This window comes from Miniopterus natalensis, chromosome 19 (genome assembly GCF_054644295.1).
Source record: "Miniopterus natalensis isolate mMinNat1 chromosome 19, mMinNat1.hap1, whole genome shotgun sequence".
NCBI lineage: Eukaryota > Metazoa > Chordata > Mammalia > Chiroptera > Miniopteridae > Miniopterus > Miniopterus natalensis.
The window spans coordinates 27,148,365-27,173,369 of NC_142099.1; the positions used below are offsets into that span (position 1 = coordinate 27,148,365).

Consider the following 25,005-nt stretch of genomic DNA (forward strand, 5'->3'; position numbering starts at 1 on the left):
GTATTTACATGAACGACCACATTCAGATCTCAATCCTTGTCTCAGCTGCAATTTACAGCCCTCACAGGTTTTCATCTCCAGACTGTCTATCTCATCAGTGGGTTGCAAAACTCTCACATTCCTGCCTAGGACATTTGAAAACTGACTTAGAGAACTGGAAGTAAAAACCAAATCAAATCACCACGAGAAGGAAGTATATACCTAGACTCAGGAAGCCTTGATTAGTACTAGCTGGGCTACCCAACTTAGTTTCAGAGAGTGGTAAAGATCTTAAAGTGTGTCTGCTCTAACCTCCTCGCTAGAAAGATCAGGAAACAGAGGGTAAGGAAGATGGAATAGTGTAAAACATAAATATGTAATAGTGGCAGAGCCGAGGCTAACAGACCAGGCCCGCCAGGCCCAGTTCTTTATTCAAAGAGTCACACCACTGCCCACCGCTCAGTCTCGGTCCACATCTTTGTTTTCTGAGAATGCCCCAGACACACTGCTTGGAACAGGCTTCCTGATGGCACCATACAGTAACTGGCATCACATCATGCCATCTCCACCTCCATCCGTAAATGTCATGTGAGTACAGAGTCTGCGGGATGCCGCTCCCTCACTTCCTTAGGTTCCTTCCACAGTCTGGCCAAGGCTGGATCTAACCTGCATATCAGTCTGAGATTCAGAGCCTGCTGACAGTCAAGAATAAAAAGGGATGCTGGGAAAACAGGGAAAAGTGAAAGTGAACTTAGGTCAGTAAGACCCCAGCGGCCGTATGTTTTTACTTAGTGGTGTGTTTTCGACTGGCTTCTAAACTGTTTAACTAGAGACATCTGGCCTGCTTAGAGTCAAATAGCGCTTTAAAGATAATTTGTCATTTTTCAGGAACGCCAGTAAAAACAAAAAAATATCAGCTAGGGTTGCTAAAACAGATTTGCTTTTCACAGCAGGGTGTATCAAATTATATTTAAGGTCATGTCTACACTTTCCCTATAAGATTCCTCTAAGTAGGGCACACCTCTGTGTACGGAATAACCCCGCTGCACAAAATATAAAAGTTTAATTATACCCCATTCATCTACAGGGAGAATTTCCCACAAGCTCACTGCTTAGACCACACTCCCAGGCCAATAAGCAAGCAGGAAAAAAGGCAGGGAGTGTAACTCCTGTCACAAGCCCACATGTTACATTCTACAAGAAACTTGAATCCAGACACACAGCTGTGCATAAGGTCGGGCCACAGATTTGAAGTGAGAAACTCACAAACAGATACACTTAGCAGATGACCAGATAGGTAAAAGATACAAGCTACAGACACCAGGCTCACTTTATTTAGGGGTGCAAAGTCCCACACAGCCTATTTAGACTTCAATTGTATTGCCTCACTATAAAAATCACTAGTGTACATATTCAAGATCTGGAAGTCACTGGTAATTAACCATGAGTGTATAAGAGTATCAATAGTAGAGGCTCTTAAATGGGCTTCTGCCAGCTCACTTACAGCTCTGTCCAATGGTGCACAGTATTAGACACTATAGAGCAGGGCTTTTTCATATGACCCACATTTAAAAAATATATGATATATCTCAACCCAATAATCACAAGTATATAGAGAGGCTGTGGTAACCAGGCTTTAAGACGGCCCTCAATGGTCCCCACCTCCTGGCATTCACACCCTTGTGCAGTGCCACTGTACCTGTATTGGTCTGTGTGACTAACAGAAGAGAAGAGAATCGTGGCTAAAGTGATGATGTGTTACTTCTGAGAGTCGGTTATAAAAGAGACTGTGGCCTCTGTCTTGCAGATGCTCTCTGGTTCTCTCTCTCAGGCCATGTGCTCTGGTAGAAGCCAGCTATAGTATTATGGGTAGCCCTAAGGAAAGCCCACACGACCAAGAGCTGAAACAGGAGCTCAGTCAAGACTATAGCCCTGGCCAACCGCTTGTGTCAGCCTGAGTCAAACCATCCAGCTAGGAAGCTTGTTTTAAATTGCTAAGTGTGGGGGTAATTTGTTACACGGCAATAGATAACTAATACAGGTATATAGCTGAAACAAAAAGTTTCAAAAAAACTTACCTTTACTCTGAACAATGCATAGTGACATTTCTATTCTATTCCATTTTTTCAAAATGCATCTGTAACCCACTAAAACAATTATGACCTACCAGTAGGTTATAACCTGACTGATTCAATAATATACCAAGTATCCAGAATCCCATATATACATATATGTATACACTTATATACGAGAGAGCCCGGGCTCATTAGTCTTTGGTCTTCTTTTTTATATACTCACTCCCCCGATAGTCTCACCACCCAGCCTCAGGGCTTTAAAAGCTAGCTATATGCTAAAAACTCCCAGGATGATATTTCCAACTCAAACCTCTCTCTTGTATTCCAGACCCATGTGTCGCCCTAATTATTAAACATCTCTCTTGAATGTCTACAAAAATTTAAACTTGGCACATCCAAACTAAACTCTTAATTAACCCCTCGCATCTCTTCCTCTTGCAGCCTTCCCCATCTCAGTGGATGGCAACTCCATCCTTCCAGCTGCTCAGGCCATAAACCCTGCAGTCATCCTTGCCTCTCTAATCCCCACATCCAATCCATCAGCAAACCCTGTTAGCTCTACTTTCAAAAATATATCCAGAATTGAATGACTTCCTACCACCTCCACTTCAGCAACCTCTCATGGACTCACTTGCTCTCCTAAAGGCCATTCTCAACAGAGCAATGAGAATTATTCTTTAAAAGCCCAAGACATATCACTCCTCTACTTAAATCCTACAGTGACTCCCCATTTCAGTCAGAGGAGCAGCCAAAGTCTTTACGCCAGCCCACAAAGACCTGCATGTGGAGGATGGAGGCAAGGTGGTATCACACAGCATGTTAAGGTTTGGGGGTTTTTAGCTAATAGTGAGCTGAACAAATCAGCAGTGTTTGAGGCATTTAAAAAAATGCTAGCATTTGTTCACACTAGTAGAATTACAAAAAGAATCGATCAAGCATTTTGTGCTCACTACATCTCACACCTGGAGGGTCGCTCTCGATTTCAAGTGCCTACTTCAAAGAGAGACTGACAAAGAGGAGCATGTTTAAAGGGTACCGACCAAGATAAGGAAGGGATCTGAAAGCACTATTTGAGGGGATGACACAGGGAACCAGGTAAGTTTCATATGGACAAGAAATGAATCAGAAAACACGATGGAGTAATTGTATTTTCAGGTAGATTTAGTGCAATTGTGATTATAACTGAATGGGCAGCCTTGGGAAGTTTCCTGTCACTAGATCAGATTCCCTTAATAACATCTATCCACCCATCCACCCATCTATCCACCCATCCACCCACCCATCCACCCACCCATCCATCCACCCATCCATTCATCCACCCACCCACCCATCCATCCATCCATCCATCCATCCATCCACCCACCCACCCACCCACCCATCCACCCATCCATCCATCCACCCACCCACCCACCCACCCATCCATCCACCCACCCACCCATCCATCCATCCATCCACCCACCCACCCATCCATCCATCCACCCACCCACCCATCCACCCACCCACCCATCCATCCACCCATCTATCCACCCATCCACCCACCCATCCACCCACCCATCCACCTACCCATCCATCCACCCACCCATCCACCCACCCACCCATCCATCCATCCATCCACCCACCCATCCATCCACCCACCCATCCACCCACCCACCCACCCACCCACCCATCCATCCATGCATCCAGCATTTATGAGCACACTACACATAGGCAGTACGTACGTAGAAAAGACCAAGTTACAATCCCTCTTTCATGGGGGATAATCAGGGAGCGAGGAAAGACCTACAATAAGCAGGCCGTTACTGCACTGCGTGACAAACAGTGGGACAGAAGGGAGACATGGAGCAGTGGGAACCTGTAAGACGGAGAGAGAAATAACCAGGTAGCCTTTTCAGAGTAAACGACCTTGGCCTGAGCTGAGCTTTGAAGGTTACGGAAGAGTTAGCCCAAGGCTATAGTTGGTGCATATAGAGGATGCAGAGAGATGAGAGTATGTGAGTGTGTGTGTGTGAGAGAGAGAGAGAGAGACAGAGAGAGAGAGACAGAGAGAGAGAGAGAGAGGGAGGGAGGGAGATGACACTGCAGACAAAGGAAGCAGCTTCCAGAAATGGAGACAAGAGGAAATGTGTCTCAGGTGAACGGGGGTGGGGAAGGTAACTCAACAGTTTGGTATGACTGAGGGCAAGGTATGGGGCAGAGGCAGGAGAGAAATCATCATAGTAATAGTGCATGTGTATGGGGTGTTCAGTATGTGCCAGACCCCATTTAATCCTCAGGATTGTACCATTACTCTTGTCTCCATCTCACAGTGGAGGCAGCGGAACCCAGAGAGGTAAATAACTCGCCTTTGGGTTCTCAGCTGGAAAGTGGCCGAGGCACCGTCCTAAACCAGCAAGTGCGGCTCAGAGCCCACGGGGCTCAGCGCTGCCTTCACACTGCCTCTCCGCGCATGCTCGCGTATCAGAGTTTGCAGTTTTTCCTAAGGGTGCTACAGAGCCATCAAACACATTTAAGCAAAGGAATGACTGGACAGAGGTCTGCCTTCTAGAAAGATCCCACCTGGCTTCGGAGAAGCAGTGGAGGAGGCCAGGAGAGGTGGGAAGGCCAGGTCTGAGTGACGGCGGTAGTCCTGCCGAGATGGACACGAGGGACCTGAGCCGGCTTGAGCCAGCGTGGATGAAGGTCACAGCGGACCTCCTGTTTCTTCCCTCTTCCAATCAAAGACTTTCTTTAACCTCTTAAAAATGGTATGTGACCTCTTTGGCAGGGTATGTGAAATGACTCCACAATGAAGAAGCTTAAACACATAGTGGCTGGTTTTTTGGTTGTCTTGTTAGGGATTGTTAGTTTGTTTTGTTTTTGCCTGGTGCGCCTTACAATGTGCTATTTTTGTCTTCCGGGGTGAAAATGTTGGCTTTGTAATTCCATATTTTAAGTCTTTTTCTAAACCGAAAGTAAAAATCTCCACCGTGGAACATTATTTTTAGTATATAAAGTCTCCACAATCTTTCCCTATTACCGAGTTTACACCTGACTGAAATGAAGACGTGACCCCCAGGTTAAATGTCAAGGACCTCAATTAAAATTTCCAGCATAATCCACCACCAGGTCAGCGGGTCCCTGTTTCACTCCCTCGGTGAAAACATTCGTTTTGACTAATATTCTCATTAAGGAGTTTTGCCTGAGGACACGCAGTAATGTCAAGCCTGGGAAGTCCTCTGGGTGTTTCATTGAGCCAGAATAGCAACGCTTAGGTGAACGTGAACATTCTCCTGTTTAGTATGTGAGCCTCAGTTTTCATGTCCAGTGGGGCTCTCCCCTAGGGAATTCTCCTGGAAACCAGGTCTAAGGAAGGGCGTTTCAACTCCACATGGAGATGCCCCAGAAAACCAGCAGAGACATGTCTCTCCTCATTTAAATCTGCGGTCATTATTCCTGGCAGAGTACCCTCGGGGCCAAAATGCTCAGACAAACCTTTCCTTTCTTTAGTAAATGCTTAAGGCCAGGAGTTTCCTCCTGACTTTAACAGGTCTCTTTTTCTTCCTTCTTCTAAAACATTTGGTCGATTCCAGCCCAATGTAACTTGAAGGTCTGAGCAACCCACAAACCTAGGGTCCTGACCCCTTTATCAGACATCAGGGAGCAAAGCTCAGATGCCAAACCCTGGCTGATTGGGGAGCCAGGGTACCCGCGACCAGATCTCAAAGCTGTGTGTTTCAGATGCATTGCGGACTTTTGTAGGGTTACTGTTCTTGCTAAAATGGGCTCATAAGATTCTTGGCTTCCTTCTGCATCTCAGTGGTTAGTAGAGGCTCTATGTTGGGACGTGGAAAAGTTTTTAAGGACTATGCCTCCTACGGATAAGCCCACTGGGCTAATCTGAAATAACAGTGAGTGATGTACTGCCCTTCCCAAGGGACTGTGGCTCTGTAGACTGCTGACGACAAAGGCCTGGAAGTGACATGAGATGAGCATGCAGAACTTTCTGCTGAGCCCTCTTTAACGGAAGGCATGCATTCGAGGGGAGTGTACTCTGGTGGGTATGGTCGTGGGCAGTTTTCCTGGGTTTTCTCAATAATCAGCATGTAGGCAGCCTGACCTGTGACGTCAGCTCTCCAAGCTCCAGATCGGAAATCAGAACCCGGGAGTTGATAGTTACCAAGACACACTGAACACCACTTGCTACAGAGTAGAAAGGACATTACAAAAAGAGGCTCTGGGAAGGGGGGGACTGGTCAAGGGGAACTGACCAAATACTTGGGGGAGGCTGACAACATACAAAATAATGACATGGGTGCCACTGCAAACACTAGTCAAGGAGCACAAAGTAAGACTCTCAAATTAGGCCCGCTTCTCTCTCATGGAGGCTTTAATTGGTGTTTACTCAACATTTATGTATTTAATTAACGCAGAGCAATTACACAGTTAAACCAACAGGGCCTCAGAGTGACTTTTCAGCCATTTCTCCCAAAGAATCCCAGTTTAGCCCTGGCCCCGGGTTTATCTGCTTCTCCTGAACTCCTCTCCCTCCCCTTGGCTAATGCCCTGACTTCTCACTTTAGCTCTTCAGGGCCAGCAGGAACCTATTTAACACAACCTTTTGCAAAACCCTCACATTTTAGCGATATAAGCCACACTGCATTCAAATTCAATTGCACCAGAAATGAATAATATATCAGAATAATGATTTTCTTATCAAAGAGGTTGAATCTTGAATGAACAAGTACTGATAGAAAGCCCATTACCTGGGATTTTTTGATTGGCAGGACTTATAAACCTCTCAGGAAGACACAGCTTCTGCTGCCCACCTTTCCGTATGGAAAATTCCTTTTTCTCTCACACCAAACTTGAGCATGGGATTCCTCCCCATTTTGGCTTCTTTGCTGTGTGTGAGAATTTTGCCTCTCACCTCATTTTATTCATGCGCTGAACCAAGAGTAACTGAACACCTACTAGGTGCCAGGCATTGCGCTGGCTCTTGGAACACATCAGTGAGCAAAACAGACGAACATGGAGCTTCCGCGCCAACAGCAGGAGAGAGAAGCGTTGCATTCCAGGTAAGCAGAGCACACAGTGCGTGAGGGGGTGGTGAGCACACACACACACACACACTCAGAAAAAGTGGAGCAGAGTAAGGGGGTTGGCTGGGGTGGGGCGTTGCAATTTTAAACAGAATAGTCAGGATAAGTCCCATTTTGAAGGTGACGCTGAGTCAAGGCTTGAAAGAGATGAGGGAATTTGTGGTACAGGTAAGCTGGGGAAGAGTGGGTGACATTTACAGGGGTCCCCGCTGGAACATGAACGACTATGCTGATCCATCGAGTTCTCAGAGGCTCTGGGCCTCTCTTCCAAGCTGATCACTATCCACTCACTATACAGCCCTCGTGTCCCATCACAGAAGACGCCTGTCCTTTGTGGTTGTCAAAACGAGCGTGTGAGAGGATGGTGCCCTGCGGTGACTTCGATTAACCTCCCTTGGAACCTACCTGGTCCCTGTCTTTCAACTGGACACCCCTCAGGGCCATTCCCTTGAAATCTCTACAGGATGTTCTCTTGTGTGTCTCCAGAGGACACACTGTTAATCCTCCATTGCTAAAACCCCTCCCGGTTGCTTTTCGTTTTTTTGAAGTCGTGTCCAATTCTGGGCATAGCCTCCTTGCCACATCCTCACAGTCCTGTAACGCGCTTTGTTCTCCCCCTTGATCCCGAACCCCTCCCTCTGCCCACAGACCTGCTGTCTTGCCACCTGAGCTGGCTCTCGAGCTATTCCCCAGCCACGCAGGTGCCTGGCCTGGCAGCCCCCCATTCTCTTGTGTCTTCTCCCACCCTCTGCACCAAGATCCGGGCTTCTTAGGAGTCACCTGAACAATCACATCATCGTAGGAATAAAGACTATCCAATGGAAACTATTTAAAATCATTACATGGCTTTAGGCTGAGAGGGCCTGGGAGCTGCATTCTCTCTCCTTTTCGGATTCTTCACGGGCAGATTTGCCCCTCCTTGTGGAAGAAAGCTGAAGGGGCTTTCAAAGCCACAGTATAATCAGCAAATCAAGCTTTCCCTTAGGCTAGCAACCTGGGTGGGATTCAACGACGGGGCAGGGACACTTGCCTGCCTATCACTGAGGCCAACAAGAGGCGAACCAAGAGGCTTGCCCTCAGATGACAGCGCTGAATGCTCTTGACTCTTGAGTTTGCAGGAGCCCCTAACTCTCGAGGAATGCAAACTACAGGAAAGGTACTGGGAGGTATGAACTGTGAATGCTGGTGGCAAATCCCCTGTAATTAACCACCTCGGAAGTCGGCTTGGTATAGAGGAAACACTGTCCTTTCCCTACACTGAAGGTCTGTGTGTGGGCCCTGACAGTCCACTCACACGGGCACACGCCCGGTCAGTCCCACCCTTGTCCAGCAGCCAAGGACATAGGGCAGAAGACAGTCGGAGTACTTAGACAAGCACCCAGTCTCCAGATAAAAGCTCTAATTATTAATAATGTGAACAGCACTTTCAGCATCTCCAGAACAATCCTTCAAAATGAGTGACGAAGAAATGAGCAGCTGATTGGAGTGGCTTCACTATGGGTAAGCGCTTAGTGTAGTCTTAGGAAGATTCAGAAACATGCCCTTTAACAGGCTGTTACAGATATCCGTTTCCCTTACTGTGAGAATACTCTGTGTCTACGTGTCTCTATGATACAGATAACAAATGTATTAATTAACATCCTGATTATACTTCTATCATTAGGGATAATTTGGAAGGATAAGAAATTATTTTAAAAGATAACCTATGCAAAGTGCCCGTTTCACAAGAACAGAATTCGTAGGGCTGATGGGTGGGAGGAATATGTGAGACTCCTAATCCAATCGCATAAAATTCCTACCTCAGTTTTCAGAATCAGAGAATTTTAAAGCTGAAGAGGGTCTTAAAGATTCTAATTCTACTTCCTTTCTGAGCATGAAAGGAAACCGAGGCCCAATACTGTGGTTTATCAGATGGCCACAAGACAATTTAGGGCATGAGGTCTGGGATCCTGTGGTCCAAGGGGCCCCAGAACATGAAGGGCTGCTGATCGAAAAGGTCAACACGTCGGTTCTGCTTGGAGCACCAAGGGGGGACAGGACAGGATGGGCCCTGTTCTTAAGCATCTGTGAAGTCAAGAATGAGGCCATAGCCCTGACCAGAGCAGGCTGAAGAACAGTCTATGGAGCCTGACGCGAGCCCACAGAAAGACCTGCCTCAGGGTGGCCAGATTCTGGGACTTGGACTGTGCTACATGTCCTAGAGGAAAGGGTTCTTTGCTAAAAAGTCACCCACACAGGAGCGTCCTTCATTCTCCCTCCCACCTAGGTCCTGGGCCCACTCCCGTACGGTAGGGGGCTCCTTCCCCACCCACATTCTCATGCTCCCTCTTCCCTCCAGTGTTCTGCTCGCCACTTGACACGAGGCAAGATACTGGGGTTCACCTGAATCTAATGCATAACCTGAATCTAATCCTGAGGAAACATCATGCAAAGTCAGAACGGGGACTGTTCTTTTAAATCAGGGAGAATTGTACTTTTCAACATCATGAAGAAAGACTCTGGGGATGTTCCAGATACTGGTGCAGGCTTACTTAGGAGCAGAGATGCCCCAGAAGCTCATCTTGCTGGTACTCTGCACTTGGCCAGCCATGACCCTGAACTTATTTACAGACACGTCAGGGACCGCAGGAGGGTGGCTGGCAGGGCAGGGTTGCCGCAGACGAGGTATCCTTCCCAAATGAATCTCAGCATGTCCAACTCAGGCTGATGGGGCTCCCACTGGCTAAGACGGGACACTCTGAGCCCTAAAGTATTAGGTACAGTAATGAGTTATGAGCTGCTGGAAAACAGAAATTGTTACGCCCATATAGATAATAAATAGACAAATGGAGGGAGAAGCTCTTTTTTACAGTAGAATGCCAGCTGGTACGTAAAAAGTGGTAAATTCATCATTTTGCAACCTTCAGAGTAAAGACTGGCTCAGGCGAGGATCATTCATCCTGTTCTAGGGGGAAATTTTGACAAAGAACAGGATATTTGTATGGTCTTAAAGTGTCTCCCACAGATAGCTGATCAGTTGCAAAGCCAAAAAAAAAAAAGTAACTATGCAATGGATAAATGAGACTATACGGAAGGGTGTTCGGTCTAGTCTTCAGGTTGATGAAAATTAACATCACCAATGAGAACAGGTGGACACATTTGTGTCTCCAGAGGTGATATCCTAAAAAGGACACAGGTCTTATGCAGCATCCCTGCTCAGAATGCATAACCTGAATCTAATCCTGAGGAAACATCATGCAAAGTCAGAACGGGGACTGTTCTATTAAATCAGGGAGAATTGTACTTTTCAACATCATGAAGGAAGACTCTGGGGATGTTCCAGATTAAAGAAGACCCTGGGACTATAATTCCATGGCAGGTTAGCACCTTTCCATTCACTCCTTTGTAAGAAGTCAGGCCTGGGGTTAATAACAGGGTTTATCATTCCTTATAGGAACAAAGCACAGGTGGGAAATCAGAAGGTGTTTTCTTTTAATTCACAGACCTCTTACATAACCTAGCCCATGCTGAGTCTTACAAAAATAAAAAGTAAAAACTTAGCCCTGTCCTTGGAGATGAGCCTGCAAATCAGCCACAATGACATTTTGTCTCTGGGCTTTGCTGCTTAACTAAAATTTTCTCCCTGAATTGTGAATTCATAGCATTCTGAACACAGCTTTTGCTCTGTGGCAAAAAAAAAAAAAAAAAGGTTTATCCCTATATTATTGAAATAGACTTATATTATAGAAATGGATTATACTTACAGTATTCTGCTTTGCTTTCTGTGTCTCTAATCCCCTTTCCAACTGAACTTTCGGAATGCAATGCATTTAGAGACATAAAGTACATAGAGTAAAAATTAAACTTCCTTCAGTGAGCTGGCCACAGCTGACTTTCATCTGAGGTCCTAGTTCACTTAGAAGTTAAAAATGCATCAGATAATACCATTCTTCCACTTTGTGTTATAGACATTGTCTATCTGGATCCTGGTTATTGAACATAATCAGAAAGCGACCTATTTTCACACCACTTCCCCTGACCCCACAAACACAGGAGCCCCGCTTCACAGATGAGGCGATCATGGCCCAGTGGCCCACAGCTGACTTCAGTTCATGCAGGAAACAGTAACTCAGCGTTGGGGTCCCCCTGTGGCTCAGAGGAGCATTCCTCTAAACAAACGTGGAACATCAGTAAGTTCCTGCACCTAAGGTCTAGCTCTCCAGCTCATCCCGAGAATCTCTAATATGGCTTGATTCATTACATTTAATTTCCCACCGTTTGAATAGTCCCAATGCTCTCATCATAGTCGAAACAGAGGTTTGTGGACTTCATGACAAAATAACAGAAGGAAGACACAGTGACAAAGGGCCATCGAAACAGAAGATGGTGTTATTACTGCGCATCAGTTAACTTTACTGGTGGCAAATCTACAAGAGACGTATTCGTGTCAGACAATGTGGATAAAAAATAACCCTCCCCATGGCCCTAGTGTCTCTAAGCACAAAACAGGCTACGTTTATACAGCGCAGTGTCTTTGCAAAATCACCTCTGGCTTTGAATCCAAGACAGAAGCGGAGATCTGCTTGGGCGCGTGAGGAAATGAGAAGAGAGTGATGAAAAGCGACTGTCATGGGCATATTACACCTTTTATGCAGTGAGAAATTCATTTAATAAATTGATTGGAGCCTGAAATCTAATTAAATCTAAAAGCGGTATCAACCTGAAATGCTAATAAGTTCACGCTCAAATTGTATATACAAGGAAGCTCTGCAGTGCGTGCCTTTAATAATGAGCTACCTGAAGGTTTTTTCCCTGTTCATTAGAGCAGTGCGGCAACGTGATGTGAATTATTTCTACTCTCAGCTTCATATACAAACATCTCCAAGCGGGCGATCTGCACAGTCACATTCCCCTGTCCAGTCAAGGTGAATGACATGTGGTTTTCAAGGGCTGTGATCAGGGTTATAAAAAAGGAAACTCAAAAAAAACTTAGTAAGAAAATATGCGTGCCTTTTATTCAGAAAAACAACTAAGTTTTTTTTCTATTTAATTACTGGCACCCTATATTTAAAATAATTTAAATGTGCAAGACTAATAATTCAGAACAGCAAGTGCTTTATAGAAACTGAAGCTTCAGTTAGCCCAGTTTCAAGCTGGAGCACGTGGTCAGATAGGCACCGGCAGCACTGGGTCCGTGGCCCTGGGTTCGGCTCTCCTGTAGAAGCTGCGCACAAAGCAGGCAAGTTCCAGGAGCTGTGTTCCACTTGCAAAGTGGGAGTGGCTTAGTGTGCTGGAAAGTTCCTTCTTTTTTAATTGAGGTAACATTCGGTAAGAACATTATCTAAGTTTCATGTGCACAATCTTACAATCTGCTATCTGTATGCTCTATTGCGTGATCACCACCTAAAGTCTAGTTTCATCCATCACCATGCATCTGGCCCCCTTTACCGGTTCTCCTGCTCCCACTTTCCCTTGGTAACCACCAAGCTTTTGTTTGTATCTATGAGTTTCTTGTTCTTTTCTTTGTTCATTTTTTTACTTTTTCAAATACCCCACTTAGGAGTGAAATCATACAGTTCCTGTACTTTTCCATCTGACTTATTTCGCTTAGCATAGGTTGCCTCAAGGTCCATCCATATTGTTGCAAATGGCAATATTTCACCTTTTTATGGCTGACTAGTATTCCACTGTATATATGTATCACATCTTTTTTTAAAAAATATATCTTTATTGATTTCAGAGAGAGGAAGGGAGACAGAGAGAGAGAGATAGAGACATGAGTGATGAGAGAGTCAGTGATCGGCTGCCTCCTGCACACCCCCTGCTGGGGATCGAGCCCACAACCTGGACGTGTGCCCTGACCGGGAATCAAACCAAGATCTCCTGGATCATAGATCGATGCTCAACCTCTGAGCCATGCCCTGCAGGGCGCCAATCTGTCTTTCAGTTGGTATCTTTAAGTTGATTTGGGCATGTTAGGAAGAAGTCCTGAGGATCATCTAGCCCAGTCCAATGCCTCTCGGATTTTCATGTGCAGCAGAGTTTGTGATCGAGCGGATTCTGACTCAATAGGTCTCGGTGGGACCCAGGCTCCTGCATTTCTCCCACACTCCCAGGACAGGCTGATGTTGCTGTTCCTCAGACCACACTTAGGATAGCAAGGCTCTTACTAAAAACAGGCATGTGTTCTTTTAAAGCAAAACACCAAATAGAAAATAAGTATGGGTATAGTAGTCCCTGGCCTACAGAAGCTCAGTGAGCTAGACACGACTGCATTCTCGCATCTAAGTATTAAAATCCACGAACGAACAAAGTACCATGAAGCCTGTCATGAGGGAAGCTCTAAGCGTTTGCGACTGCGGCTGCCAGAGCTGCTGTTACTGGTATCGCTGTATCACTCTTACTACTATGGCTGCGGGAACATCTTAGGGGTCCCTCTCTCTCAGCCCTGCGTCCAGGCTCAGCTTCCATGGTGAGGGACTGGGATGTCATCTTTCAGGAAAATCCCATCCCTAAAGACACAAAGCTGTCAAACTCCTCTCTCGCATCAAAGTCTGAATTAGATCTCTCTTCTTCCTTTATGTTTGCAACTTTCTCCCTCATCTGGTATCAAAGACGTGGCACAATGTCTGATAAAATAATGATAGTAATTAAGAAAGGCGTGCATTCCTCATTCCTTCCAAGGCAGATTCATTCTCAAGAAAACTGCTAGCAGACACAATATTTTGGCACGCCACGTAATAACACTTAATGAGAAAACTGGGGAGATAAAGAAGTGGGTATCGATGGTGGGCACACCTGTGTGTGGCACCGCTCGGCTGCCAGATCAAAATACTTGAAGACTGTGCCGTTGAGACCTGGCGATCACAATTTCAGAGAAGAGTGACCATCCATTCATTCGGCAAAGATACCCTGAGTGCACACTAAATGCTGGGCACCAAGGAAGGTGCAGGGGACACAGCACTAAATAAGAATATCTGATCATTGCCCTCAAAGAACTTCTAGTCTGATGGGGTGTGAGTATGGAAAGAAGCGATTCTTGTGCAGTGTGACTATTGCCATGAAAAGTACAGAGTGTTGGTTGCAAGAGGTATTTATATAAAATCTCCCTTTTCCAGAAAAAGGAACTGGGTACAGAGAGATCACCCGATAATAATCCGTGGGGCCAGGATTCGGACCCAGGCAGTCAGCCTCCAGATGTGGGCCCTCCACTTGAAGAGGCCCTAGTGTTTCCTCCATCAGACTCCTCACTCTGAAAGCCTCCATTCCGAGAGTTCACTCGGTGATACGTGAGCTGAAAACATCTTCCACACAGAGAGAAAATGGGGAAGAGGCCAGAGTAACTGTCTTTGAAGTAAAAATAAATCCAGGAAGCCAAACATGATGATGGCTCATAAAATATGCCTCGACCTGCTAGTCCCTGCCCGCTTTGATAAACGCTAGTCTGTGTTTGGAGGAAAAGGTAAGGGGCTTTTTAAATATGAATGTGAGAAGGAGAACTATGATTTCTGAGTCCACTGAGAGGGGTTCATAAGAGAGAAGGGTTGTGAGGTAATGCAAATATCCAGCAGCTACAAACTATTGGCGGAAAGAACTCCGCAGGCGTGAGGAGAGGCCACACTGGGACAGCTTACAGGGACCCCCCCCATTCCCATTTTGAAATCCATGCCTTCCACATATTAGCACCACCCCAACCACCTTCCACCCCTTCAACCACCCTCCCTATCAGGCCTTTCTTTTCTGGGGAATTGAAAAACAAACAAGTGTAAAGTGTACTTTCATATCTGTAATTGTGATTTATAGCTAACACTTTGGTGTCTACAGTATGTCTGCTCTGTATACACTGCCTTAGGAGATGGCCTCACTTAACCCTCGCAACAACCCTGAGAGACAAATACTATGATGATCCCTATTTTTTTATTTTTTTATTTATAAGAGAGAGAGAGAGAGAGAGGGAGAGAAACATTGATTTATTGTTCCAGTTATTTATGCATTCATTGGTTGATTCTCATATGTGCCCTGACGAGAGATGGAACCTGCAACCTTGGCTTATCGGGACTACGCTCTAGCCAACTAAGCTACCAGACCAGGGCTTGATTAGCCCTATTTTAATACCTCAGAAAACTGAGGCATAAAGAGATTAAATAACTTGCCCAATCACATGGGTTGGTGGGGGGAGCACTTTAGCACCAGGACACTGGCCATCCCCATCCGACGTGCCTGGGCCTCATACAGCGATAGAATTGAAAGGGAACAAAGACATCTCATGACAAGAGTCTGCCTTTCATTCAACAGGTAAGGAAACTGGAGCAAAAGTAACTTGGTCAAGCTCTCTCCTCTGAGGGCAGAGCCTGCGACCTCTCCACCATCGTCCCCACCAGAGGCTCAGGGCTGGACCACAGCCTTTACTCAGCCACTCCCATCACTGCCCACTGCCTCTCCCCTGCCCGCCCGCAGCCTGACCTCTGTCACCTCTGGCTTTGTTAGACTTTCAAGAGCAAAACATAAGAAGCTATCACTTCCTGAGGACCTACTATCCGCCAGGCTCAATCAGCCCTCCCATCACCCCATGAGGCAAGTGTTATTATCTCCATTTTAGAGATGAAAAGATTGGCCCAGAGCATTTTAATTATTTGCCCGACTCACATAGCTAGTAAGCAGCAAACTCTTAGTTACCAGGCTGCCTCCCAAAAAACTGAGCTCTTACTAACAGCACCTTTTCCATCTCTTCCTTTATGTTCATGCTATCCATTTCCACCCAGCAATGCTGGTAGGCTTGGCATATATTTCAGCAGCTCTGTCCTGCTATCCTGCCCTGCAGCCTTAGGTAAGACGTGATTCAAAGGCAGGACTCACGCAGAGCCAGCAGGTTTTCATCGTCTACCGTGGGCCTGGACCAACTCTCTACCTAGGGACTTAAATTCTGTGACCTAATAGTTCATGCAATCGAAAGAAGGGGCTCAGGCTCCTCCCACCCCCAACCCAAACATGTTCCCATATCTTAAGGTCCAGCAGCCACCAACAGTGCTCAGATACCTCTGGGATAAGCAGTGATGCATGAGTTTGCCCATGAAGACCTGATAGCATCATAATTCAAGAAATGTGGAGGACAGGCTGTGCGAGGTCCCTGAGATCACCGAAATGGACCCATAATTCACTAGCCACGGGGGGAAATTCTATCACTTTGCACACTTTGCTTCCCTAGCTCGAAATCAAATCAGGGGAACATGATCAGATTTCTAATTTGGAACCTTGGACACGCTACATCATCTTTAATGACTCCTGGCAAAAGATACTCATTATAGATCTCAGCCTACTGAAATTAAAACACAAAACCTAAAAATTAAGCAGAAAATTTTCAATTTCTCAGGTCCATAAGGCCACAGAAAAATCATGCAAGTGGGAATAGACACAGTCTTTAGGGTTTTGTTATGCCTGCAAATATCTGAGCAGGAATTATACGAAAGAGAAGAGCTAGAGAAAAAAGTAAACAAGCCCATCAGAGATCCTAACTTTCCGGTTTGGGGCCATCTGGGTGAACAGCAATGTTTCGTGATCAACGTGAATTACCATGTCAGGCAACATTATCTCTCTGCTGATGGCCAGGTTCACCTGTTCTAGCATGTAGAGCTCCGATTCCCCTGACACGGCAGGCTGCTGGCCTCAAGTCCTCTCTCATGGCTAAGTGGACTGACAGACAGCACAGTCAGCCAGCACCCTGTCCGGGTGGGTAAGGCTCCTTTAAAACAGGATGCTAAATATTCATCTCCCATCATCACTTCTAAACCCCACTCAATGTGGATTTTCTAGAAGTTCGAGTAACCATTAAACAATCTCCGGAGATTGTTTTTAAATCTCTTCCCTCCACCTCCCCATCCTCCCTGCCCTTTGTGTCACCGCAGGAGCGGCTGCCCAGGCCCAGCAAAAAGATTAGCATTCCCAGCTTTCACATTTGCCCCGACTCCATTCTTCTAGACCTGAATCCAGGAAACGGGAGCAATTCTCTGTCTGCAGCGAGGCCTCAACAGATGCCCCAGAAATATCACTGGAGTGAGGTGTAAAGAGAAACTAAAAGCTCAAAACTTCATTTCCCTTGACCTGCATTCTCACCGAGGAAAGTCAGAGAAAGGCGGCCAGGGGCAGTGTAGGGTGGTGCTACCGGCCCCTGAATGTGAACGTGGCACACCCCCTCCTACGGGTCAAGGAGCATTTGCAAACAGCACAAAAGATAAACTATAAGTTTTATTCTTTTATCAATTAAAGAACCACTTCTTCTGAGCCTTAAAATGTGCACTACAGCTCAGAGAGACTTAAAATCCCTTCCTTAATCCAGCTCCTTAGTGTGGAATGGCCACTGTGTACAAACAATGAAGACCTAGGTGTTTCTAAGTATAATTGGTAGACCAGAAAGCCCTTCAAAAACCTCACACAAATGTGAAGGGGTGTCTGCAGCCATGAATGGTAAAGGAAGCCAGGCCCAAAGTCTAGGTCCCTCCCTGGAAAGACCATGCGTGTTACTTCATCATATATGTCCTTGTGGGCCTCCCCCTTTAGAACCAAATCACTCCCAGGGTCACCCTGGAACCTCCCCCTCAGAGTAGCTTTTCATCATTGCTTCCTTGCCCACATGTAACTGAGAGGGAGGAGAGAGTGTTTCAACAACCTGAGGTCTACACTATTTGAGTCTAGTGCTAATTAAGAATGACAAAGGTCTTGCCCAGCCAGTGTCACTCATCGGTTGAGCTATGATCCAGGAGATCAAGGTTTGATTCCCGGTCGGGGCACATGCCTGGGTTGTGGGCTCGATCTCTGCAGGAGGCGTGCAGGAGGCAGCCGATCAATGATTCTCTCATCACTGATGTTTCTATCTCTATCTCTCTCTCTCTCTGAAATCAATAAAAATATATATATTTTTTAAAATGACATGCTCTCTCACCTCTGTGGTTTGTATAAAACTGAAGGTTGGACAAAAAGATAACCAATCTTAACATGAAATACAGTCAACTGTCTAAACTGCCTCTTGTGCCAATCAGTGCATTGGTATTTATGGACCAGGAGTCAGGGGCCTGGAGCCAGCATGCCTGCCCGGAAGCCATGGTTTCTTATGATGCCAACTAACACTGGGGGAGCCCATTAGAAGACTGTGCTTCCGGAGAAAGGCATTAGTGCAAGCACTCACACCAAGGAGGCAGAGGAAGGGGCTGGGCGCATACCAGGCACTTGTGACATGTCCCCCAAATCATGCTGAGTCCTGACCCACTTATTCAGTAAATTACTTTTATGAGGAGGTCAAAAGTTAACAGAGCTTTCCCTGCCCCCGGCTAGAGAGAGCCCCTTTGCTAACCTTGCCATTAACACTGGGCAACCTATGATATCCGATAAAGTAATTAAGGACAAATCAAAGCAATTACTTGGCATTCCTTGCAATAGCCAGATGACATTTCTGATCCCAAAAAGCAAACTGGACCAAAAACAAAATGTTTTTTCAGAGGCTTGGATAAATTCAGCATCTATAATAGGTTACTATGGGAAACCAGGGTATTGTGTACTATCCACCCCTTTTTTAATAGCAACATTAGATATGGGAATAGTCACTGAGCTCTTCCCTTTGGAATGAACCATAGGACTGAATGAGCCACATGAATGAGCCACAGGGGCAGTTCTGAGCAGGGCCAAGACTAGGGTGAGGCGAATGGAGGCGCCTAGAGAGCAAAACTGAAGTGGGCACTCACTCCCGTGGATGTGCAATCCCTACCCTGAGATTCTTATATTAGGTTTGCAATTACAAAAGCAAGCCTGTTGCTAGTTACATACTGGAAGGGAAAAGAAAAACAAGTGGCCAAGCAAGCCCACCTGGAGGGCAAAAATCAGAAACAGCAGGGGTGGGGGACCTTTTGGAACAAAGAGTCCAGGCCAACCTGGAGTTGTGGAGCAAAATCAAGATGAGTAAGGAAACTTAGAATAAGCATCTATCTGCTCATGTGCACCAAGTACAGGATTAACATAAAGGTAAAAGCTAACATTGGTTAACACCTACTATGTGCCAGATGCTTTAAATGCATTAGCTTATTTAATCTTCGCAACAACTCTGGGAGACGGGCATTTCATTATTATCATTTAAGAGATAAGAAACGGAAACTGAGAGACTTAGTGAATTGCCCCAGGTCTTAGAGCTAGTGAATGCTGACACTGGCCCACACTATTATCCTAAGTCTATCCTCTCCTTTGACAGTCCCACATATACAGACGCCATTCTCAAGAAAAGACAGCAATAAAATAATCACTGTCTAACAGCATGTCCCAAGTTAGTAAGAAAGCACTTTGGACATAACCCTTTATGCGTCTGCACAGTCTTGGTGACATCCTTCCCCATCTCGAATATCATCACAGCCTGGCAACACCCGAGAGGCAGAAAGTATCGACTGTCGTCCTGTCAGATGAAAAAACTGAAGTGCCGATGGCAGCTTGAGTGAGGGACAGAGATAGGACGGTGGCCCAGGCCCTCTGAAGCTGACCAAGCCATGGCTCCTCCACGGGACACCCTTGAGGGCTTAAAAAAGCCACTGACCTCCACATGCCGGTGAAACTGAACATGGTGCTGACACAGCGAGGCAGGGGGGGCGGCGTGAGTCCGTCCAGGCGCATGAGCAGGGCCGGGATGCCAAAGAGCACCAGGTACTTCACGTAGAAAAAGAGCACTTGGGCCAGCGCCAGTCCTCCTGGAAGACAGAGGGCCCGTTAGACACGCGACAGCAAGTGGAGCCGTCTCCTGGCAAAGACGCGACATTCCAGCGACGCGCCACCTGCTCGCACTTCCCCACCCACTCTCCTCCCCTTCAGCACCCACATTTACAAAGCCTCCCGCACTGGCGTTGCAGGCGCTTTTTTATATTGCAAAATAAATTTAAATTAAGAATAAATAACTGCAGTAGTGTAACAGAATAGACATGCTACACGTAGAGTTTATTTATGTCTACGACGGCCCTTCCCAACCAAAACCAGTGGGGGAAGAGGGCCCCACGCGTCAGACGTGAAGACTTGCTACACGTGCAGCTATATGAGACTTAACGACGTGATGCGGGGAAGGGAGGGGGATTTTACACAGGACCAAATGACCTGGAAATTCCGAAAAGCACATTTTCCGGCAGCGATCAGGTGTATATTTGTTTGAATTTTGATGCTTCACTGGGCCCAATAGAAGTGCTCTGTAAAACCTATGTCCAAAAGAATTGGAAATTAACCACTGATTAAGGTATTCTATTGCAAATCCTTCAGGCAAGCAAAGAATCACTTTAGAAAGCGAATAATTGCCTCCCTAACGTAGCCAGCAAATTCAGGGTTCCATACGTCCACTTTGCCTAAAAGAAAGACACGCCTATCTTACGTCGTCTAAGAAGTTATCTGTACACTAAGTTACCTGGGCGCTATAATGGGTCAGACATTAACAGACAGCATCGTGCTCTAAGGGGATACTGGGGTTGGAGGGTGGGGGGCAGGGAACAGTTGGTGCTTTAAATAACTGGTGCAACTAGCCACCCTTTATAATGCCACGATGTCGAGCCGGCATCCCTCCCATTCTGTAAGCATGCACCATGAAATTGTCCTCACGCCACATGGAGTATCTGTAATTGAACAGTCAAGTTCGCAGTGGGAAACCTCAGAGGAGCTTCGGCTTCATCATGCATTAATTTTATATAATCTCAGGATTCTAATCCAAGGAGAAAATTTATAAAAATTATTTTTTTCTACTGCATCTCAACGAATGCTAGCATGTTTAATGCGGCCAAAGAATAGGAAAAGAAGAGAAGCTCCTGCTATCTGACACTTGTTTGTGTCCCCAGTTTTCAAAATAAACAGCCTCTCCCCTCATTGTGATGTAAAGGGGGGGGGGGGAAGGAAATGGTTGGCTTTTTTAGCATGTCATTACCCTTCAGATAGGGGCACAGACATCATCTCAACAACAGCTGGTGTTTAAACACTGAGCTGAAAAGCCCCTGACCACACCCACTTAGGAGACAGGTCTCTAAACTTAACTCTCTGGCAGGTCCACAGAGCTCTGTTATATCTTTGCCCTGTAAGAAGAGCCAACTTTCAATCATTTCCACCTCCCACCTCTTCGCTCACTCTCAGGTCCCCTGCCAAAGCTCTCTTTTATCCCCACAACCTCATATACCTGGATTTACCTGGAGACACCACTCAAGAATGAACTCAAAAATGTGATCTTTTTTATAATGAACTAAAAATGTGATCTTTTTGAGCTGTTTCAAAGAAAAACTACGAATTACCACCTTAATCGTTGGCTCTGTCAAGTTGGGATATAGTTAGAATCTGCCATATTTTTTTCTTTTTATAAGACTCTGAAGTTCAGAAAATGAGTGAATACATGTTATACATTTGTCTAAACCCATAGAATGCACAATACCAAGAAGGAGCCCTAATGTAAACTATCACGATGCGTCAGTGCCCCTTCATCTCTGAGGAGGGATGTGGATGGTGTGGGCGCAGGGATGGCATGGGTGATCTTTGTGCCTTCCTCTCAGTTTTGCTGTGAATCTCTTAAACTGCTCTCAAAAAAATTAGTCTTTTAAAACACAAAAGAAGAAAAAATGAGAGTTATTATCTTTTTGAGATACTACTAAAGTATCAATGATAATGGTATGATGTTTGGGATTTGCTTCAAAACAATTTAGGAGAGCCCGGCCGGGCGTGGCTCAGCGGTTGAGCATCGACCTAGGATCCAGGAGATTGAGGTTCGATTCCCGGTCAGGGCACATGCCCGGGTTGCAGGCTCCATCCCCAGTAGGGGATGTGTAGGAAGCAGCCTGTCGATGATGTTTCTCTCTCATCGATGTTTCTGTCTCTCTATCCCTCTTCCTTCCTCTCTCTCTAAAAGTCAATAAAAACATTATATTATGCTATATTATCTTATATTATGTTATATTTTATATATACACATATATACACTCACACATATATATGTGTGTATATATATATAATCTGTCTGGTCCTGAGAATCACTAGGGATAACAGCTAATTACAGATTCCTGGACCTCTCCTTGACACATCGATTTAGTAGGCTTGGGCCAGAGTCCTGAAATCTGGATGCGAAACAAGTTTTTTGGGAAGCTATGTTCAGTCATTCCGAGTTAGAAGATCCACACCCTTTCCCCAGGTTTAAAAACATACATCAAAGTGTAAATGGCAATTTGGGGGGTTGGTGAGGTTACCTTCATGTCTCCGTTCACTCCTATTTTCTAATTTTCATGTACAGAAAAGAATCACCTCCCTTGCTCAGTCTGCAGGTTATGTGACAGAGCTTCAAAGGCGATTTTCCACACTCATTCTGACACTCATCACTGAGTTAGCCAAAAAGATCACACGCACAGAATTAAAAAAATAAATAAATAAATCCTGTGCCATAGGTCTGACCCTTAATTCTATTAGCTAAAGAGGGCTCTAATTCTGACAACCACAACTTCATTGTGAAGAAACGATGCTCTGGGAGCTTGGGAGGGCAGACCAGTGGTCGGTCTCCCAGGCGAATGTCATGCTCTCTGTTGGAGAAACGAACCCCCAAGCTTCCCTGCCAAGAGTCCTGCTCAAATACAACACCTCCACAAAAAGCCGTGCTACAGACTGTCCACAAAACTTCACCACCACTCTATTCCTAAGGAAAGGTGTGGTATAAGAGCAAAAACTAAAGTCACAGCCAGTTATCAAAGCCCCCTCAAAGAGTAAATCCTCAGGTAATGCCCAAATCTGCTAGTCTTTCAGGGGGGAAAAGTCAAAGTCTGTTCATCTATGTTTATAGACTTTATCTATGTATTTATTTGATCTTGTAGAACCGTTACAGTATGTTCCCTCAGCTATTGTGATAGTGCTTGAGGTATGTAAATACGATTTTAAATGTGGCAATTATAAAAGATATAAAATTACTTATTTTAATCTTTCAGAATATGAGAGTTTTGAAAACAGGAGAAGGGTTTGAAAAGCGGGATGTGTCTAAGGCCCCAGCGATCTAGGTGGATCTTTATTGGCCACCCATTCACTATGAATCCCAAATACCTATCGCTAATACCAATATCTCTCCTAAATTCCAAAACCGTGGATGGGATCACCCATGGACCTCTCCACTTCACCTTGTGCCTCTGGCCCCCAAGTGCCTCATGAGGGTCTGAAGAATGAACCAGTGGGTAGTGATTTCCTCTGGAGGCTTAATGAAGCTTGTTGAATTGATTTGAATTAAATGACCACCATTTTCTCATTGATCACAATTTGATTTGAGGACAGTTCGCACTTAAATAACACTCGACAATCATTGAGCCCATCTAAATTCCCTTAATATGCCCGGTGCTGCAAAGTTGATGACAGTTCAGAATTAGAACACTCAACTTCTCTCTCCTAATCAAAAGTAATTCATTATCGCAAGCAGTGGGGGGTGGAGGTAGGCATCATCTCAATCTGAGAGTTCAGGGGAACTGGCCTGGAAGTGGGCTGTTTTGAAGCAAGAGTTAGCTAGATACAGGGAACTTCAAGCAATGACATATACAAGGCACAAGTATATAAATCAACCCGGGGGGGGGGGGGGGCAGCTAAGCAGTACAACTTTAGAGTAAAAGACCTAAGAAACCAAGCAAGAAAGGGAGGTGATTTGTTTTGTGTTTCTAAAAGATCAGTCTGTAAGAACACAGGTGATGGATTTTGTTCCCAAGAGAAGACAGATGGGAAAAGGAGGGGACAGAGAAAAGGGCAGAGCAGCGAGGCCAAGTACCAGGGCCTGACTTTCAGACGTGGCAGAGGGGCCAGGGAGCTCCAATTGTCAATTTCAAGTCACCTGTGTGGCTCTCTTCCCAACACAAGTCCTCAAACACACACAAATGCTTCATCTGAACAGATTTTTGTTTGGTGCATGGGGATGTGTGCGTGTGTGTGTGTGTGTGTGTGTGTGTGTGTACAAATCAAATAAAAGAACCAAGTACCATGTGGTAATAAGGGCAATTCAACATGACTCCTAAACAGAATGAATTCCAGAGAAGCAAGAGATGAGAAACAGAGGAGGCCATGGATTGGAAGTCTCAGGAGAACACTGGGCTCTGCTCAGTCTAGGGAACAAGAGGTCGAATCCACTTTATCTAGAAATTAAGGCTCTAGTAGATAACTCACTGCTAAAATCCAGTGACAATCTCATCTATAGCTTATATACAAAAACATGTTCTACATAAATTCTGAAAACAAGTAAATAATTTTTTTTAATTTTGCAGGAGAATTTCGTGAAAAGAACTTACAGTGATAAAACTCAGGGATATCATGAAAACTGGAATACGAAGGGCCACTTTGGTAGACCACCTCTCTGCTCAAGAAACACCACCGCCACTCCACCCCCACCTTGGTACTCTGTAAACTCACCAGGAGAGGCTGAATATTAGGCTAAATGCATGTTGTCCAATTTAAATTTCTCAAATGACTACCTAGCTTTTACTGCCATCTCCTGGCCCTTTCTGGTATGTCTACCCTGAACTACTGATATTAATGGCCACACAAACACACACCAAATCAATTATTACATTCAAGAAATCTCTGGCCAATGCAAAAATTCTCAACAAAATATTAGCAAACCAGATTCAACAACACATTAAAAGGATTATATGCCATGACTAAGTGAGATGCATCCCAGGAATGCAAGGATGGTTCAACATCTGCAAATCAAAGAAATACATCACATTATCAACATAAAGGACAAAATCCACATTATCATCTCAATAGATACAGAAGAAGTATTTGACAAAATTCAACACCCTTTTGATAAAAACTCTCAGCAACGTGGGCACAGAAGCATATCAACATAACAAAGGCCATGTATGATGAACCCACAGCTGATGTCACACTCAACAGTG

At 45.3% G+C, this 25,005-nt stretch overlaps 1 protein-coding gene across 8 annotated transcripts in view; it reads right to left on the bottom strand.

The window, feature by feature from the left end:
• HHAT (hedgehog acyltransferase) overlaps nt 1-25,005 on the bottom strand; it is a 176,742-nt gene that overhangs the window by 99,692 nt on the left and 52,045 nt on the right. For 7 of the 8 annotated variants that reach the window (XM_087827883.1, XM_087827882.1, XM_087827877.1 and 4 more), the window contains one exon: nt 19,680-19,830. The exons of the other annotated variant lie outside the window; for it this stretch is intronic. In XM_087827883.1, coding sequence (XP_087684009.1) covers nt 19,680-19,830 — 151 coding nt within the window. The remainder of the gene's footprint in view (nt 1-19,679; nt 19,831-25,005) is intronic. 8 annotated transcript variants of the gene reach the window in all.